Source organism: Sminthopsis crassicaudata, chromosome X (genome assembly GCF_048593235.1).
Source record: "Sminthopsis crassicaudata isolate SCR6 chromosome X, ASM4859323v1, whole genome shotgun sequence".
NCBI lineage: Eukaryota > Metazoa > Chordata > Mammalia > Dasyuromorphia > Dasyuridae > Sminthopsis > Sminthopsis crassicaudata.
The window spans coordinates 845,674-864,954 of record NC_133623.1 but is presented as its reverse complement, the minus strand read 5'-3'; the positions used below and the strand labels follow the sequence as shown (position 1 = coordinate 864,954).

General features: G+C 42.3%; 1 protein-coding gene across 16 annotated transcripts in view; it reads right to left on the bottom strand.

Moving 5' to 3' along the window:
* Positions 1-19,281, bottom strand: part of HUWE1 (HECT, UBA and WWE domain containing E3 ubiquitin protein ligase 1) — a 96,923-nt gene that overhangs the window by 64,553 nt on the left and 13,089 nt on the right. For all 16 annotated transcript variants that reach the window (XM_074277810.1, XM_074277816.1, XM_074277820.1 and 13 more), the window contains exons 3-9: positions 11,021-11,085; positions 9,052-9,150; positions 8,249-8,455; positions 6,327-6,479; positions 3,886-3,948; positions 857-934; positions 60-107 (exon numbers count right to left, since the gene is read on the bottom strand). In XM_074277810.1, coding sequence (XP_074133911.1) covers positions 60-107; positions 857-934; positions 3,886-3,948; positions 6,327-6,479; positions 8,249-8,455; positions 9,052-9,150; positions 11,021-11,065 — 693 coding nt within the window. In that variant the 5' untranslated portion in view covers positions 11,066-11,085. The remainder of the gene's footprint in view (positions 1-59; positions 108-856; positions 935-3,885; positions 3,949-6,326; positions 6,480-8,248; positions 8,456-9,051; positions 9,151-11,020; positions 11,086-19,281) is intronic.

The following is a 19,281-nucleotide window of genomic DNA, read 5'->3' as shown; positions in this document are numbered from 1 at the left end:
TCCAAGCAGTCAATGAGTCACAACAATTGGACTATTGATGTTGCGGGGACTTCTCTTACCTTGTCCAGCTGCTCTATGTGGATGTAATGTAGTGTATTGCTGGGAGTCTAAGAGGAAGAGTAGAAACCGGTAAGAAGATGCTGTCGACTTTACTAGCTCTCCCCTTCAATGGGGCAGTGGTATTCTAAAGTAAGGGGATGAGGGAATTGGCAGCACGACCACCCTAACTCAAGATTGAGCAGAGTCAAGAAAGGGCCTTTCTTGGACAACAGGCTCCTCTGGCCCACAACCTCGACTACTGGCTAGTAGGCAGACACAGAGCTGTGCCCAATCAAACTCTTCTTCTGGACACCCTGCTTCTAATGGACTCTGCGCCCAATATACCCTCATCACCTTACTTGTGCATAAACTCTGGACACTACGCATTCGACTAGCTTTTAGAAGGCAGTAAAGAAGTACAAATGATAGTGATATAACTTTATATTAACAAATCAATCGCACCAATCTGCTGCATTTCAACATCTACTTCTAACCTTGACGCTTTAAGCCAACAGGCAGTGACACAGGTGGCAGGAGCATGATGGTCCTTGTACAATACACTTTCCCAGAGAAAAGCCTGGCTATATAGGTGAGGAAAGTGGCTCTGCCTTCTCCAATTATTACCAAACCACTTCAAGAAAAGCCTGTCAAAGGAATCCCTTGTGGAATGGTGACAGCAATGAGACTTTTCGCTGGGGGGCAAGCTTGAAAGCTGGCAAGTTACCTGTAGACCCTTTCCCTACTTAACAGAAGTATTCTAGACAATCATTTGCATGATAGCATATTCCAGATGCTACCAGACAAGCAGGAGACTTACCCTTTTCTCAACTTTGACCTCAGCCCCTGGGTCTGCATAGAATTCAAAGTGTAGTGTAGTTGCACTGGGTGGGTATTTCTGTGTATAAAGCACAGCACACAATCAGACAGGAGCTAGAACTGTATAGCAAACAAAGTAAGTAACTCCTTCCATCTTAATTCTGATAAGTGAGTGCGACATAATGGCAGCAGCAGGGAGCAATGAGGTCACTGGGTTCCGGAGGGGCCTCTGGTTACAAGGAGTTATTCTTTTAGAGAAGAACACTTGCCTGTCTTTTCTCCCTAGAGAGCACAATCCTAGCTGAACCTCCCTTTGTCAATGAGTTAGGTTGATGGGTAGCTAAAGCAGAGGAGAATGATTAATACCATAGAAGAAGGTGACTGTTGGGACAGGGCCAAGGCAAAACTCCCAGCTCCAGGCACAGTGTGCCACGTCTTTACATCTTCCAAAACCATTGCGCCATGAAGGTTCTTCCCATCGGCAAATCCCCTCCTCAAACTGGGCTTTAATGCGACAGGGTGAGACTTTTCATATCAACAGGTAGGAAAGGGAGCCAGCAAATTACAGGTAGGACATGAAAGTCTTTACCAAGGATAAAACAAAATCTTAAGGATTAACCCTGCATATGCATGTATGCACATCTTAAATTAAATAAAGATACAATTCCCTGGGGAGGAAGGATCCCAAATCACATCAATAACCTAGATGGCACAGTAAAATCACAAGAATCAAGCTTGAGAGAAGCATTGAAGAGTAGAAGCTATTTGAAAAGAATTAGTCTTGGGTATGAAGTGCTTAATAGGAGGCTAGAACCCAACCTTGAGAGAATCATTTAAAGTCCTGTCACCCCAACAGTGAAGATGCCAGGGGGAAAAAAAAATGTGAGGAACAAAGAAAAAACAGCATCCATTTTTTTGGATCCATCAGAACAGCAATGAATTTATCTGTGGAAAAAAAAGGCTCTGGACAATTTGAAAACAACAAACTATGCATACCCTTTGAGCCATCAGTGTTTGTTATTAAAAAAAAAAAAAAAAAAAAAAAAAAAAAAAAAAAAAAAGAAAAAGAACCCACATGTGCAAAAATGTGTGTGGCAGCCCTGTTTGTAGTGGCAAGGAAACTGGAGACTGAGTGGACGCCCATCGTTTGGAGGATGGCTGAATAAATTATGGTAGTGAATGTTATAGAATATTATTGTTTCTGTAACGATCCACAGGATGATTTCAGAGAAGCCTGGAGAGACTTACACGAGTGAAGTGAACAGAACCAAAAGAACACAGCAACAGAAAGATTGGTCAACTGTGATGGGACTTGGTTCTCTTCAACACTGAGGTGACTCAGGCCAATTCCAATAGACCTGGGATGAAGAAAGCCCTCTGGAGCCAGAGAAACTATGTTATGATCCACTCTCAGTCCCCAGATAAATTCATTGCTGTTCTGATGGATCCAAAAAAATGGATGCTTCTGAACAGATTTTGGAGTGACAGAATTCACAAACCTTCAAAGTGTACTCATTTTTAAGCTTAAGATATGTTGGAAGGGTGTTGGAAACGGTCTATTTCAGTTGGTCAGGGAGGAACTGCAGTCCAGCATAGGCCACACGCAACCACAAAGGCAAAATGTGAGTCACTGAACCCAGTATAACTGGTAGGACTTGTTCAGGTCCTGTTCAGGCCTCTTAGTGCAGGGAGGAAGCCTGCAGCACTCACCCCAGTATAGCAAGCAAGAAGCCCCTGTCACCCTTCAGGGGAAGTTGAGGGCAATCCTGCCTGTGCCCCAAGAGCTGACCTCAACCTCTAAAAATGAGCAAAAAAAGTAAAAAAAAAAAAAAAAAAAAAAAGCTCTGACCATAGAGAACTACCACAGAGACAGGGATGAACAGAACACAAACCCAAAAGAGGAGGGCAAAGGCAAAATGCCTTCAGATGAAGCCCCAAAGGTGGATTTGAACTACTCTCCAGCTCACAGCGCTCTCTTAGAAGAGTTCAAAAAGGACCTTAAAAGACAAGAGAGAAATGTGAGCCTTGCTGGAAAATATGAAAATCTGGGAGAAAAAGCCAATATCTTGGAAATGGAAGCAGAAACTGCCAAAAGGAAAAAAAAACTTCAAAAATAAATTTGATGAAATGGGAAAAAATATATACTAAAGAAAACAACTCCCTAAAAAATGAAACGGAAAAAAATCCATCGAACAAAACAACTTCTAAAGTATCATCGGCCAAATGCAAAAGGAGGTAAAAAACCTAAGTGAAGAAAATAATTCACTGAAAATTAGAATTGGACAAATGGAAGTGAATGACTTGACAAGAAATCAAAAATCAAACAATAGTTTTAAAAAATGAAAAAAGAAAAATGCTTCTCCAGCCTATTGGTATGCTAGTGTGTGTGCTCAAGGGAATTAAGAATGACAGAACAGAGAGGGAAAAGGGAAGTGTGCTACTCTCCCCGCTATTAACACATGTGGTTAATGACTGAGCTCCAAGCTTGGGCCAGATTTAGAATTGAGTAAAGATCTGCATTAAGCTGAGCCGACCAAAAGCAGAGCTGTGCGCAAAGTGAATGGATGAGGGGATCAAGTATTCTGGGGACCACACAAGTCTTGGAATACAGACTCATACAAAATAACAAGCACTGTCAACACTGAAAGAGTCTCGACTGTTGAGAGTGTAGGCGCTATAAAGTTAACGCAACAAACCCAGAGGGTTCTGCAGCTGTATAATTATATGCTGCACCAGTCCTGAGGGCCAAAATGTCAATGGGTCACTATCAAGTGGGCCTTTTGATTCCTGGTCTCTCTTCCAGGTCTGGCTGTCAGACAAACTCCACTCTGGGAGGAATTGTGCACAGCCAGAACACAGTACAGCCATCCCCACAAACATCCCCTGAACGTAGGCCCAAGTGTTTTCTTGATTCCCCCAGAATTCATTTCAGTCCAGGAGTCAAAGTGCCCTCAGGCTCTTAAAAGTGGCCATAGCTCCCTCACAGCCAGATCAAAAAGAGGGACACACCAAACGGAAAGACCAACTCACCAACATATGCAGGTCTCGACAACACTCTGCAAGTCCGAAGCCGTTTTCCTTACCGCCCCAACTCTGTGGGGAAATAAGGCAGGGTTACAACTTATCCGACACAGGCTAGTATTGCTTTTCCATCAATCCAATCAATAGTGAGATAGGGTTGAGTGGGACTTCCTGTACACCCCCTCCCTCAAGGATGGAGGAAAAACAGCCAACAGTTTGAGTTAGGGTGCGGAAGAGGAGACATTTAGGGTTAGGACATAGTTAAAGAGAATCAAAGGTTGTGGCAGTGAACTGAACTAGAAGCAATGTTTTGGACTGGCAAAAATGTGCTGAGATCATTGTGATACGAAGCCATGTCAAACTTCTATTCAGGAGCAAATCGAGGCTTTGTTCTTCCATGAAGGCTAAGGTCCCCTTTACTAAATCCTGGAGCCAAGCAGTTTCAGTTCGGCTGTCAAGTGCGGGGTCTCCAAAGTGTCTGGTAACAAATCTAAGCCTGATCTCCAGAACCTTCCTTTAATCCCTTTGTGTCCTTCCCCCAAAAGACAAGCCCACAACAAAACACTCCACATGCGGTCTGACCCCAGTCTAGCTCTTCCACCTTAACGGGACATTATCCTCGCTCCCCCATTGGCTGAATTGGCTCCTGTGCGCTTCGCCCACAGCTGCTTCATCTCAGGGCACCTTTAGGCACTGGAACTGAGCTTCCCCCACACCTCTAACACATTGCCTCCACCTCCCTCAGATACATTTACAGATTGACCAAGAGGCATTTATTTTCCCACCTACCACAGGGCCTTTAGATTGATAAACAGACACAATCCACATATACATGGCCAGCTTGGGGGGGGGCGCTGAATCAGGAGGACAGAAGCACAAATCCAGCCTCAGACACTTCCTAGCTGTGACCCCAAACAGGTGATTCATTCTGCTTGCCTCAATCCAAATTAGGCAGGGGCCCAATGATTGCCTTATTGTAGCCAGGGCCCACTTAAGATTATATAGTGTCAACACTCAGGCATGATGAATTTGTGATTTCTCCTAGCTTCTTTCAGCAACACATTAATAGGAGCCAAGAAAGCTGATGGTTTGGGTTCAAAGCTCAGATTTGGCAATGATCAAGTACAGACAGGACAGGGGGCAAGGGACTCGTGTATAAAAGATACCGATTCACCAATGAGGTCAGATAAGAAAGGGAGTAGCCTGCCAGCAAAGTAGCTGGATTCATTTAGGAAAAAACGAAGGGTGGAGGAACCGAAGATCACAGTGGAGAGATTAAGAGTTCTAAAGAGGAAAAGAAAGAGGACATGATCACATGGAACAATCATGAGTACATGAAGAAAGTTCAGAGTTGATTAACTCCACAGAGCCAGCCTCATGGGCTGATGGGTAAGATGGAGGATGCATCCATGTTTGTGTAAAGCTGAGGGCAAGTGGAGGAGTAAGTGACGGGAATTCATTGAGGAGAGAAGGACTTTCAGCAGCTAATCTAACACCAAGCACTTTTAAGCAGCTACTGGGTCCCAAGTGCTGGGCTGAGCATGGAGAATATAAATAACCCTTGACAAGGGTAGGAACCATTTAGTGAGCTTTCTCACTTTGCCCGACTGGGTTCCCAAAGCTTCTGACCAGGTCTCCAAATAGAGTCTCCAGCAGCGATGCTTACAGTTTAAGCTCCTTGAGGGTAGAGAGACTCACTTGTTATTTAGAACTAAGGGAGAAAGTAAGTCTCTATGTCTCCCATGCCAAAATGTGCAGAGAATTTCTGAATCATGTGGAGTTTAAGATCATCATGGATCATTACTGCACAAATAAAAAATAAATGAATGATAATTATGAGGACTTCTGAGAAACCTGGGAAGGCCAGGGATGAACTACCGTGAAGTATTAGAGGCAGGAAATCAGCAAACCCTGAAGAAAAAGAAACAAAGGGAGCACCAAAAATTTAATTAATTCATTAAAATTAAAAATAAAAAAAGCAACGATTGATCTCGATTCTAAAGCAGAATCAAACCCATTTCCCAGCTTTGGAGAAAGGCAAAGCAAGCACAGCAACAAGAGTCATATGCACTTTGTGCCAGATGCTGCAGCTGAACTTTTGTCTTTATTGGATGTAGCAGATGATGTTTTTGTTCAGTTGTTTCAGTAATGTTCTTCAAAACCTCATTTGTGGTTTTTGTGGCAAAGATACCGGAGCAGTTCACTATGGCCTTCTCCAGCTCATTTTAGCATTCAAAAACAATCCAAATCTATCCTGTTCTCACATTTGGTCATCAACGGAGCAACAGACAAACAGAATGTCTGGGGCAAGCATTCAGGGTCCATATCCGTATTCTTTTAAGGGGATTAGCAGACAGCCATTTGGAAGTTTCTGAAAGCACCAGGTGCTAAGGCCTTCCCTTCCCTCTCTCCTCCCACCCTGCCCACCATTATCCACTAGCAAGACTCACCTCTGCCAAGTGCTGCAGACGGGACAGAAGTGGAGTCCTCTTGTCAGAACCCAGGCGGGTGATATAGTTGGATCTCTTGCTGAAAACATATAGGAGGTTCAGCACCGCGAGTACCACTTGCATATCAGAGGAGGCCAGTAATGTAGTCAGATGCTACAGGAACAGAAAAGGTTGATTATAAGCCGGAAATGGGCAAAGACTTCCTATTGCCCTTTTCCCCCCAGCTTAGTCATACAGATGAGCCCATTTTGTGGGTCCATTCTGTTTCGAAAAGGCCCCGCACAACCCATGCTAGAATTTCAGAAAGAGGTGGGGAGATGTTCCAGACCACGTTTGACTTGGGACCTATATAGGTTCGTCCAACCTTGTCACAAGGGCAACAGTTCTGGACAGGGGAGATAAACACCAAAAGGCACTCAGCTTACATCTAATACAACACACAAAAGAAACATTTCCAAGACAGAGGAGAAAAAAAGAGGACTGTTAAGGAAATAGACAACAGTAGAAACATGTTCTAAAATATCTACCGGGATGGTTACTCCTCAACTGCTCTCGTGCAAAACCTTCTGCCTTTCTCTTTGTGGAATTTGCCTCATTGGGTTGACCGAACAATTGGATGGAGTCACAGAGTGGAAATCTTCCAAAGTATACTGGATTTGGAAGCAGCAGGCCTAGGCCTTGACATCGCCCACTGCTATGTTGCCTTAGCTGAACCACCTGGGCCACATGAGACCTCAGCTTCCCTAACTATAAAATATAGAGACTGGGCTAAATGGCCTTTAACATGACTTCCAGATTTAACTCTACATTTGTATCTTCTTCAGATTTACCAATCGGGAAATGCCAGCACTTCCACAAGGACACACCTTGCCAGAGCAAGGCTCCAGTAGAGGCCCAAACTAGCCTAGAAGCTGTTGCTCAGGCTCAGGTCTCTCTGATCCCAATCTCTTCAGACCTATCCATTTCACTGTCATTTTACTTGTCCTCCTTCAAACACTCCACAAGTTCACTGCCAACGTCAGGCTCAGTTTGAAAGGGGGAGAAAATAGAACAAAAGCAGGTGATAAAAGCTCCACTTCTTCTTGCTGTCCAGCTTGAGCATCCTGGCCACCCTGGCCTATTCTAAAGGGCCGCCTGGGCCTGAGAAGTACAACAGGTTAACTACCACAGCTCTGGAAACACAAAATTGTATGAAGGCAGGGGGCGAGAAGGTGGGCAACTGGCAGATAAGAAGAATATGCTTTCAGCATGCTGAGAAAAAGCGTCCTCAAAGTATTTCAGGAATGCCTAGGGACCAAAAAAGGGGCATCAACTCCTGGCAGGAATGTACCGGCCCTTTTCTACCATTGGTTGAGCTATTGATATGTGGCAGAGAATGTAACAGAGCCCCAGTTAACAGACATCCAGCGACCACCACTTACAACCTCGCTAAAGGAGCAAGGTGTCCTGAGGGCAGAGCCACTCTAGTGTCCCAACAACTACCGTCACCACCTGTAGACCAACGGCAATCAAAGCAGAGGTGAGTCTAAGGCCCCAATTAGAACATAACTATTCCAGGCAAGTTAACCCTTTTCTTCAACTCTGGATAACTAAAGACCAGGGAAAGAAAAGAACGAGCAGTAATTTGCACAGTACAGCCAAATGGTTCAGTGGATTTATCGATGGAAAATGACACTAACTAAAGATATTGGCCTTGCCCCTGCACCTTAAGGACTATGTGGATTTTTCATTAAGCTTGTAGTTGAAAACATCCACATCGACTGGAGCTCCTAGAGAAAAGGGCCTGGCCCGTCTTGTTTTTGAAATCATACCCCAAATACTAGGCACACTGCCTGACCTATAGTAGGTGCTTAATAAATGCCTTTCCATTTGTCCAGGCAAACATGAGGGGGCCATATTGTTGGGTCCTTTTTCCCACCTACCTCTATGGAGCTGTAGAGATGCCGAGAAAAGCTATATTCAATGAGCAGGGCAGTAAAGTTCAAGACTGCCAAGAGCAGTAATTTCAGATGCTCTTTTTGGGGCCCATCACACATCAGCATCCAAGCCATGTTTTCCACAGTCTGTCCAGCATCAGCCAGAATCCCATCGAAGCGATCCAGCAGGTCCACCCAATGGTACAGCTCACACTAGAAAAGGAAGAGGGAAGGAAGAGAACCTAGACTAGCATGTACAAACTATGGGCCCCGACACCAGGCAGCGGGTCTCTTGGCCAAAGCACCTGGCCGGCCAGCCCATCTCTGCTCATCCTCATCATTCTCCCGCTCCTGTTGGGGTTCAGGAGCGCCCGGATGCCTAATGCTGGATAGAACCTAGTACCCAGAATCAAAGGTCATCTCACCTCCATGGGAAATGTAGATCACCCGAATAGACAGTCTATTCCTACAAAGGAAATGCTACCACCCCTTCGCCTTCAGGGGAGAAATGCCTATCTTTCTTACCCAGGATTCATTTACCTGGTGCAAACAGCATACACTAACATTCCTGAGTGAACCCAGAAAAACAGAGCAAAAAGCTGATGACGGCATGCAATTATCATTAATGTTGCTCACTCTTCTAGTCCAGCTCTTCTCACTCACCACACATTTGCACAAACTGAGAATTGGAAGTTCAGAACTGATCCAGTTTTTGTCATCAATAGTGTCTACATTTCATCTTAGCCCCATTTCTTAGTGGTTCATGAGAATCTTGTTTGGAAAAATACAGCACATGAAATCCTACCCACCTTTCCAATATTCCACGTTTTGATCTGCTGAAGTTCCAGGAGGAGTTGCTCATCGTTACAACCCTTAAGTTTGTCTATCAGAGCCCGGCAGTCAGCAGGCTAGAAGCAAACACAAAGACTCTCATTAATGGAGACACTGGAGACCTCATGTGTCTATTTTCTCAGTAATCCTACTCTTCTCCTCACCACCCCCTCTACAAACCTGAGGTTCACTGAGATCTATAATCAAGCAGCAAATGAGATCATATAACAAAGAGACCAAAAATGTGCATCCCCCTGCTTTTTTTTGGTGGGGGAGAAGGGAAGATGCTGAGTTTTACACTCCGATTGGAGTAACTTCCTGCCAGCTCCTACCCAATGATTCCCCCCCCCCCTTGCTCCCCACTCTTCATCACCATGGAAGCAGGGATTTCTCCAAATAATGGACTGGATGGAAAAGGTGATTATCACAGCTGAATCTGCCATGACTTAAGGGCCCTCCCTACAAATGACCCAAGTCAAGGAAGGGCTCTATGGTAACAGGAGATGGCTCTAAGGGACAAGAAGAAAAGCAACACAAGCCACAACACAGCACACGGGGACTGCTCTCCTGCCCCTGAGGCTTTTTCCTTTCCTTCTTCAAATCCACAGCCACATGGTAATCTTAGAATCAGAGGAGCAGGTTTCGAATCCTAGTGTGTATGACTGTGGACAATGGACTTGTTTCCTCAGATGTGAAATAAGATGATCCCTTCCAGATCCAAAGCCAGGAGGCTCCTCTCTCTGCCTTGTCACTCTTCATATTTTTCCATTTTTTCTCTCCCAAATTCCCTCGAGCCAAGTCCTGCAAGCGCCGGCACTGAGCTCATACTCTACCCATCCCCCTCTTTGTTGGGATTCTTGCCCATAATTAAGCCATTAGGAGAAACAGCACAGGAAAAGTCAGAGGACCAGACATGTCATACTTTGGTGGCCTTCTGAAGGTCTTCAGTTAAATTCTCAATGAAGGAGGATACTTGAAAGAATGGTACGAGAGGCCCATCCCAGCACCACAAGTGCCAGATTTTTTTCCCCTGACAGTTATGTGGACAAAGCAGAAGCTGTTTCTTTGAGGAAGCTGTTAACTAAATAGACCCAGGGTCTAAATTCTGGGGCTGGTTTGCCTTGAGCGCTCCATATTCTGATTTCTATACTAAACTCAAAGCCTCAAAGCTGGTCTTGTGACTACCAAGTCTCATTAGCCCCTTGTTTCTGTAGTCAATCACAGAGAAACTTCCGAGAAAGGCTCTTCCCTTTAAATAGCTTCAACTCTCTCAGAATGATTCAGCTGCAAAAATGGGCTTTTCTGACTTCTCCTGTGGACATCGGAGACTTCGGCCCTGCTCAAAGGCTGCCTATCCTGGTAATGCTGTTTCCGAATGAGGAATCATGGACTAGATAGCTTTCTGACCAGCCAAAAACAATCATTTTATCTGGTATGCTGCCACAAAATTCACTGGGACATTTTCATAATTTAATATTGCAATTCAACATTTAATACCATCTTAAAATCGTGTAGCATGTTTAACAAACTAGGAATGTGTACAACTGGACCTAGTTTACCAAAATAAGCTAAAAACAAAAACAAAACAAAAACAAAAACAAAAAAAAAACCCCATTAGAATAGCACAGTGAGCCAAAGGTTAAGCTATACTTTGTCTGACAATGGAGGTGTGAGAACATAGCTCACTACTTCAGGCCCACTGTGAGAAGAGACGGATTTCCCAGTTATGGTTCATGGGATATAAGCGGGAGCCTATTTTGACTCAGGCAGGGCCTTCCAAAAATAACTAAGGAACATCCTCCTGAGGACAGGGATCCTCAGGACTAGAAAGTCAACCCAACATCAAGCTAGGATCTCTGAGAAAGAATCTCCTTGTCATTCAGAGAACAGGCTACAATCTCCCTCAGATAAACACTAAATGAACCAGCCCTCCGATCAAATACTCACAGCCTCAGTAGGCGTCTTCTTCAGTTTAGTCCTGTCCACTTTCATTTTGGAAATTTTCTGTGTCCCTAGAAGAAAATCGCAGAGTTAGCAAAATTAAAAATGCCACACCATGCAGATACCAATTCTGATCTATATATTATGGGGTCAAGCATAAGGAGCCTCAAAATCCATAGGTTAATTCCATGCTGGCTAGGAGGCAATGATGACCACAGGGAAGGCAATGGACAGCCTGAAGTTCCCAAGGCAGCTATGAGGAGGAAGCCCATCCACATAGACAACTAGCTTTCAATTTGCAGCAAACTCATTTCACATTCTGAAACTAGGATAATCACCTGATCATTTAGACCCTGAGATACCCACATATGCAAACATGACTCTGCTTAGCAACTTTCTAGCAAATTGTTCCACTTTGGAGCTGATAAACGAGAAAAAAGTGCTACATATGAATTTGAAGGGACAGCTCCCAATATCTTATCTAAGCTGTTTTCAGGCTGGTCTAACGAAATCCTCTCCCTGACCTTGAGGATAGATGTTTAAAAACAGAAAGTACCACCAATGGCAACATTTTTTTAAAAAACAATCAAATAGTCCCAATGGAAAAAGATTTTTTCCCCCCATCATCCCCCTTCTTCATCCCACTCAAAAGTCCAAGAGTGAAAAGTAACTGAATTAACTGTTTTCCCTGATTTCTCCTCAGTAACTGAGGAGAGACCCACTCACTCAATTCAAATGGAAAAGGAACAACTTGTTCCCACTTTCTATTAGTAATGGGAATGAATCACCATTCTTTCATGACATCCCAGCAACTACAAACACTGAGGTCTGGAAAGAACCAGGCTATAAACTTTTGCAGATTAAAATTTTGCTAAAGATGATTTACAGAATATGTGGTCTTAACTCCTTAGAAGCAAGCAGCCAACACTCTGCTCTCCAATGACTGGGAACATGTCCTACATGAGTGCCTGCAAACCTAGTAACACAACAATCAAGGACCACCCTAAGTCACAAAATTTAACTCCCACAGAATTTCAAAGGATCATCTTCTGACGATTGGGCTTTCAAGAAACCTGACCACAAGAACTGATCAGTGAGTGACCATATGGCAAAACCTCAGGCATGGTCCCCAATTTGCTCTAACTGATGTATCACAATATTCAGGACATCCAGGGAGTGATGGAAAAGATCCTTCACTTTTTGTTAAAAATCTGAAGTGCTGGGGGCAGTTTGGAGGCTCTTCAATGTGAGGAGCAACTACTCCCCCCCAAAGGAGAAGGGTTTAGTCTACTGTATTATCTGTCAGTGGAATGGCAAAAATAGGTCATTCCTTGCAGTCAAGAGGTCATCAACAACTTGTTTATGTGAAAAGACAATTTTTAAAAATTCAATATTCAATATATTTGGTTGAATATTCAATCAAATATCTCCAGTCCAGCTGGTTTCATTCTTCAGGGTAGAAGCTTTCAACTATTTTGCAGATAGAGTCAAACTAGGCTTTCAAAGACCCCCGAGGGGCATTTCAGTTAGGTGATGCTGCAGTGGACAGAATACCAAGCCTTCCTAGCTATGTGATCCTGTCGAGGTCACTTAACCCGAGTTTCCTTATCTGTAAAATGAGCTTGAGAAGAAAATGGCAAACTGCTTCAGTATCTAGCGAGAAAACCCCCAACAGGGCTCATGAAGAGTCAGACATGAGTGAAACTATACTTCCTCACATTTCTACAATGCTTTCCAGTGCAGCAAAACTAAGAAGGTACCCCATTCACTACTGGAGATGTCTTTGAAGCCTGCCTGGATTCTCAAGGAGCAAGGTAGTGCAATAGGGTTTATGTTTAGGAAGAATGAAATTGCTCTCCTGAAAAAAGAGCAGGCTATGCTCAGTACCAGAGGATCACAGCAGGCTAACCACAACTGATGAAATGCCTACTCTGTGCATGGCACTATGCTCCACGCTGGGGATACAAAGAGGACCCAGAACATTTCCTGTCTTCAAAGAGTTCATGGTCTAATTAACAGACAGGGAGAAAAGTCAAGGTTTTAGTAAGCTGGCAACATTCACAGTTTAAACCTCTTTAAAGATCACTCAGGGAGAAAATGTAGAGTCCCACGGTTGGAAGCACACAGAGCAGAAGCCAAGGAATTGTCAGTTTCAAGGGTTCCAAAGAGATAAAAAACACATTTCCCCAGCTCAGCCCATTGCAAAGGCCATTACTAGTCTTCCAGAAATCAAGCGTCCCTGAAAACTCGCAGCTCTCCAAATTCCCTCTACAGAAAAAAAAGATGGAAGGAAGACGGAGCAGAAAAAACAACAACAACAAAAAACAAACAAAAGTTGGAGTAAAGCAGTCATTCTCCTAAGGCAAGTTAAGAAGACCCCAGCAAAGACCAGCTCCATAGACAAATGCTCAGCCCCAAAATCTCCAGGCCAACTCTTCAGAAATGAGCAACAGAGCTGAGGGCAGTCACAAGGCCTCAGATTTTGTCTTCTCACCGTGTGTGTGTGTCTCTGTCTCTCAGGGGAGGCAGGGTGCATGCCAGGAGGGAGAAGGGGGTTTTGAGTAGGAGAAGACTGAAGAACTTTACACCACTGAGGGTACCAAGTGCTGCTGTATTGACCACACTTGTCCTACATAGTGCAGACAGGGGAGAAGGAGTTCACACACCTGGTGTTCCTGCTGCCTATGGGCACTTGCAGGTGATCCCAGTCCCTGGTTTCAATTCCAGAGAAAATTTAAAGAAGGAAATGTGAGATCTCTTAAGAAAGCAAACAAAAACAAACAAACAAACAAACAAAAAAAAAAAAACCCAACACACTTCTCCCCACCACCTCATCCAAATTAAGCTGCTTTTTACTGACATGATTTTTGAATAGTTCCGCCCATTCTGGTGTACTGGGTCCCATCTTGGCTTATATGCCAAAAATCCCAGGAAAAAGAAATAAAAATATACTAAAATAACATTTGTGACATACTCGGAAACTGCAACTGATTACTGAATGTAGGACTGAACTCTAATTGGAATGTTTTGACCTCTAGCCCATTTTGCACGTAGTATTTAATAAATGTGTAACTAACTGAACTCCCCCCCCCCAAAAAAAAACGGAGAGAAAAAAATGAAGGTCAAACCAGATAAATTTCCTGTACCATCTGGCAGATCTCCTATCCTGATAAACTAATTTCAAGAAAGAAAAGGGGACACAGGGAAACAGAAAGGGAGTGAAGAGGGTGAGAGTGAGAGTGTGTGTGTGTATATTTGTTTTTTTGTTTTTTTTTTTGGGGGGGGGGGGGCGGCGGAGCATGAGGATGTCCCTAGTGAGCCATTGATAATTGAAAAGTTTATTTTATGGGTTCAGCCTACCTATGATTAATTGATATTTCCCCAATTATTTAGGTCTCTTTTTATTTCCAAAGAGTTATTTCATAGTTTTATTTTATCTAGATGCTTCTTATATATATGTTTTGGTAAGCGGACTTCAAAATATATTATACAACTTTGTAGTTTTCTAAAATGAAATTTCTCTATCTCTTCCTGTTGAGATTTATGTGGATATATTTCATATCCTGTAACTTCATTGAATTAATTTTCCTCATTATTTTTGTTTTGTTTTAATTGTATTTTTTTAACCGTGTTGTCTCTTTGATCCATTTGTTCATTCCCTTAATCTCTTTTGTTTTCATTGCTGCAATTAGCACTTCATACACTAAGCCAAATAACAGTCAGTCATTAGAAGGGACACCCTTTTTTTATCCAGATCTAATGGGAAAGGGCTCGAAATTATACCAACTACATAAATATATTTGATCTTGGTTTTAGATATGCTATTTAACATAGTAAGGAAATATTCACTTACACCTGTTTCATGGTATTTTCAAAAAGAGAAATGAAAATTTTGTTGTTTCAAAGACTTTCCTGAATCTACTGATAAAGTAGTAGGATTCTCTTTGATGTTCTCAATATTTGTAGGGTCTGTCAGGTTTATAGTTTTCCCCACATTGAACCAACCCTGCAATTTTGGTATAAATCCAACCTGCACTTAGAAATTTCTCATTTCTTAGATATAAAGAATCTATTCAAATCTGCAAGAGCCATTCCATAATTGATAAATGATCAAAAGGATACGATCAAACAAGTCACAAAGGAAGAAATCCAAGGAGCCAGCAAATATGTGAACACTTCTCCAAACTATAAATAATTACAAACATTAAAGCAATCCTGAGGTTCTACCTCAAAACCAGCACAAGGGGAAAAAAAAAAAAAAAAAAAAAAAAAGGAAATAACAAACATTAGAAGAGTTACTGGAAAACAGGTACGATAATGCACGGTTGGCGGAGATGAAAGGGTTCAGTGATTCTAGAAAGCAATTAGAAACTATATTCCCAAATGTCACTAAACTTTGCATTCCCTGTGATCCAGTGATAACACTATGCTAAGCTTAGATCCCAAAGAGATCAAAGCAAAAGGAAGAGGGCCCTTATGTATGAATATTGAGAGTAGCCTTTTTTTTTTTTTTAATGGTACCTATCAACTGGAGAATGAATGAACAAGGTATGGTATTTCATGCTTAACAGAGGCCCACAAACATTCTGAAAGCAGAATTCTTTTCAGGCTTTAAATGGTTATCAAAGTAAGGCAGAATGGTAAAGACAAATACTATAGAGATTTAAGAACTATGATCAATATATTGTTCAATTCTTGTTCCAAAAAAACCAATGATGAGATAGATATATATATATACACATACATATATATATAACCCCCCTCCGGGCAGAGAGGTAATGGATTCAAGTTGTAGAAAGGGACATATATTTTGGAAATGGCTATTTGTTTTGCTTGATTATGCACATTTGTTAAGTGGATTCTGTTTTTGTTTTCTTTCAATGAAGGATGGGAGTATTAAGAAAATTAAATCACACTATAAGCAAATTAGGAGAAGGTATAGTCTACCTCTCAGATCTATGGGGAAGGAAAGAATTTGTGGCCAAAGAAAAACTAGAGGACATAACGAAATGCAAAATGGATAATTTTAATTATATTAAAGTTTATGTACAAACAAAACCTATGCAGCCAAGATTAGAAAGGAAGCAGAAAACTGGGGGGAAAATTTTACATCCAAGTTTCTGAGAAAGTCCTTATTTCTAAAACATATAGAGAACTGACTCATTTATAATACAAATCATTCCCTAATTGATAACCAAAGGATATGAAGACAATTTTCAGACAAAGAAATTAAAGCCACTTCTAGTCATATAAAAAAATGCTCTAAATCACTAAATTAAGACAACTCTGAAGTCCCACTTCATACCTCTCACTTTGGCTGAGATGACAGAAAAAGATAATGATCAATATTGACTGGGATGTGGGAAAATTGAAATACTGATAATTATTGGTAGAGTTGTAAACTTTATCCTTCCATTCTGGAGAACAATTGGGAACTATGCCCAAAGGGCTATCAAACTGTGCATCCCCTTGGATCCAGCAGTCTCTCTACTGAATCTATATCCCAAAGAGATCCTAAAAGAGTTTGAAAAAAAGACCCACATGTGCAAAACTGGTTATAGCAACCCTTTTTGTAGTGGTGAGGAAGTGGAAACTGCGTGGATACCCATCAGTTGGGGAATGGCTGAATAAGTTATAGTACACGAATGTAATGGAATGATATTGTTCTATAAGAAAGCATCAGCAGGCTGATTTCAGAAAAGCCGAGAGACTTACAACAACAACTGAGGCTGAATGAAGTGAATGGAACCTAGACAACATGGAACACAACAATAAGACTATGCAATCAATTCTGATGGACTTGATTCTTCAACAATGAACAGATTCAAGCCAATTTCAACAGACTCTTGATGGAGAAAGCCATCTGCACCCAGAGAGAGAACTTTGAGGACTGAGTGTGTAAGAGTAATCTGCTATCTCAAAGGAAACAAGCGGCCCTGAGCACAGGGAATCTGACAATAATTGCTCTTCCACTCTGGGCTTAGGGTGGGTATAACAAATGATCACTAAGGTCCCTTTCAATCCTAAATCCCATGAAAATGGGACACTGTAGTCAAAGAGAAGTCATCTAGAAAGAAATCTATGCAATTACATTCCCTCAGTGAACTCCTTTAAGAATGTGATTTGGAATTTTTTTTTCTTAGTGACTGCTGGCCACCTCTAACCTCTCTCAAAATCCATGCTTCAGTCACCCCCTCCTACCAGTGGCCTCCAACTTCTCTTTGGAATTCTAACAGCAAGAAGTGGCCCAACATGACAAATCCAGAGCCGCTCACAGGGGGCCCAAAGCGTCTTTCTGAGGCTATTAACAAAAGGATCAGAAATTCTGCCAAGGAAAGCATGCCCAGCCAACTCTGCCAACGCTGAACCTCACATTTCATCTGCCCTTGCTCCTCATTGTCCCATCGACCCCGTCTCATAGTGTTCTAATTTTAAAGGGGGTTTCAGAGAGGGAAGTATGTTAAGAGGAGATTTCCAAGTTTAGTTCTCCAGTAACCATCACAAACCCAGAACCTTTGGAAATGGCTACTTCATTTTTTTCATGGATTCTGGTAGGCCTGCCAGGGCCATACATTGAGAGGATTAGTTTCTCTAGCAAAATAGCTACTTAAATGGGAAGGATTGTACTCTGATGCCCACCAACATTTTGAAAGTAAAATCACTCTTTTTGGTGGTTTTTGTGGGAATGTTACTCAAAGTCAAGGTTAACTTGGGGGGGAGGGGTTGGGAAGAAAAGAAAAGATTTAAAAACTCTTGATTAAGGCAGTGAAGCACCAGAAAAGCTTCCAGAGGATAAATGAACTACGGTACCTACAGAAAGAAACAAATAGGCTTGGGTATAGACAACATAGAAATATGTTTTGCTGCAGTTTAATAATCTATTTCTACAGTTTTATTCCCTGGAGAAAATATGTATCAGTTAGTTGAAAATAAAAGTTCAAATTGAAAGAACTGTGAAGTAAAACAATTTTTTAAGAAGAAAATTTCCACATCCTTTCTGAGCCTGTAGTTCAACTTGTCAAAGGTCCCATTAGAAGGAAACAAAAAACAAGTTAAAAGGGGCTCCTCTAATTGCAGAAGCAGATTACAGATCAAGTTTCTTAGACATTCAAGGTTTAAGACTTGAAAGAAACAAAAAGTATGCCTCACATAACAGCAAAGTATAAAGATGTAGCCATTTATTCTTAGGATCCCCGTATATTTCTGTCAGAATGGGGGAAAGGAGGTGTTAGATGCAGGGAATCCGAAAAAACTCTCCACAAAGGCATGGGGGGGGGGGAGAGCATGGTCACCATTTAGCTATCTGAGAAGACAAAGCAAATACAGCCTTAATTTGCATTTTTGGAACAGCTGGCAAACTGTCTTAGGTCTCACATTACTGGGAACAAGATTGTCTAGCTGTGATGTTTGCTGCCAAAAGTAAGGACATTGAACATACAATATTTGTTGCATGTCAACACAAAGCCCCCACCTGGTCGGACTTACAGAGATGTGCAGATGGAAATTGGGGCTAAGGAAGATCACCCTAGTATATTAGATCTGGAAGAGACCAGCCCTGGAGAGTACAACTATCTCAAGCTACTAGGAAGAATGAGACCTCCAGGAAGCTCTGGGTGCTACTTTATAAAAGAGTCTACTGGAAATGGATATGGCAAGATAAAAGGAGAGGTGCTCAAAAAGAGGGTGGGGACCATCTCTGCAGCAAATTTCTCAGGGAATGAAAGATTATAGCTAACAGATTCTTCAGTAGCTAAATGGCCAAAACAAATGAATGCCCAGCTCTCAAAAGAGCTGTCAACTATGAACAAAGAATGCTCCAAATTAACCACATACAAATCCCAACTCCCCTCAGGTTTCACTTCACACTTGGCAAACTGGCCCAGATGCCCAAAAAACTGGAGAGAGCCAACAGTGCCAGAGGAAACAAGTGCAGATCTTTTAGGGGCCAAGAAAATTTTTCCACAGTACTCTAGTGTGGAAGTTCCCAGGGTACAGAAAGCCCCAGAGGAGGCCCTATTATGCCTATACAACAAGAACCAAACAGAAAGGAGCCACCCCTCACCTCCACTGGAAGATCGCTGGCAAGGCAGGGATTTGGCAGAATGCCCCCAAGGCGGACACCCCAACTGTATAATTGCATCCAGAAAAGAGGAAGGAGCAATGAGCCAAAGGAGGAATTACAAGAAAAGGACGCAAAACCCAAAGGATCTTATTTTCGCTTACCAGTTGCAGCGTCCAAGTATGTCACAAATGTTATTTTATTTTAG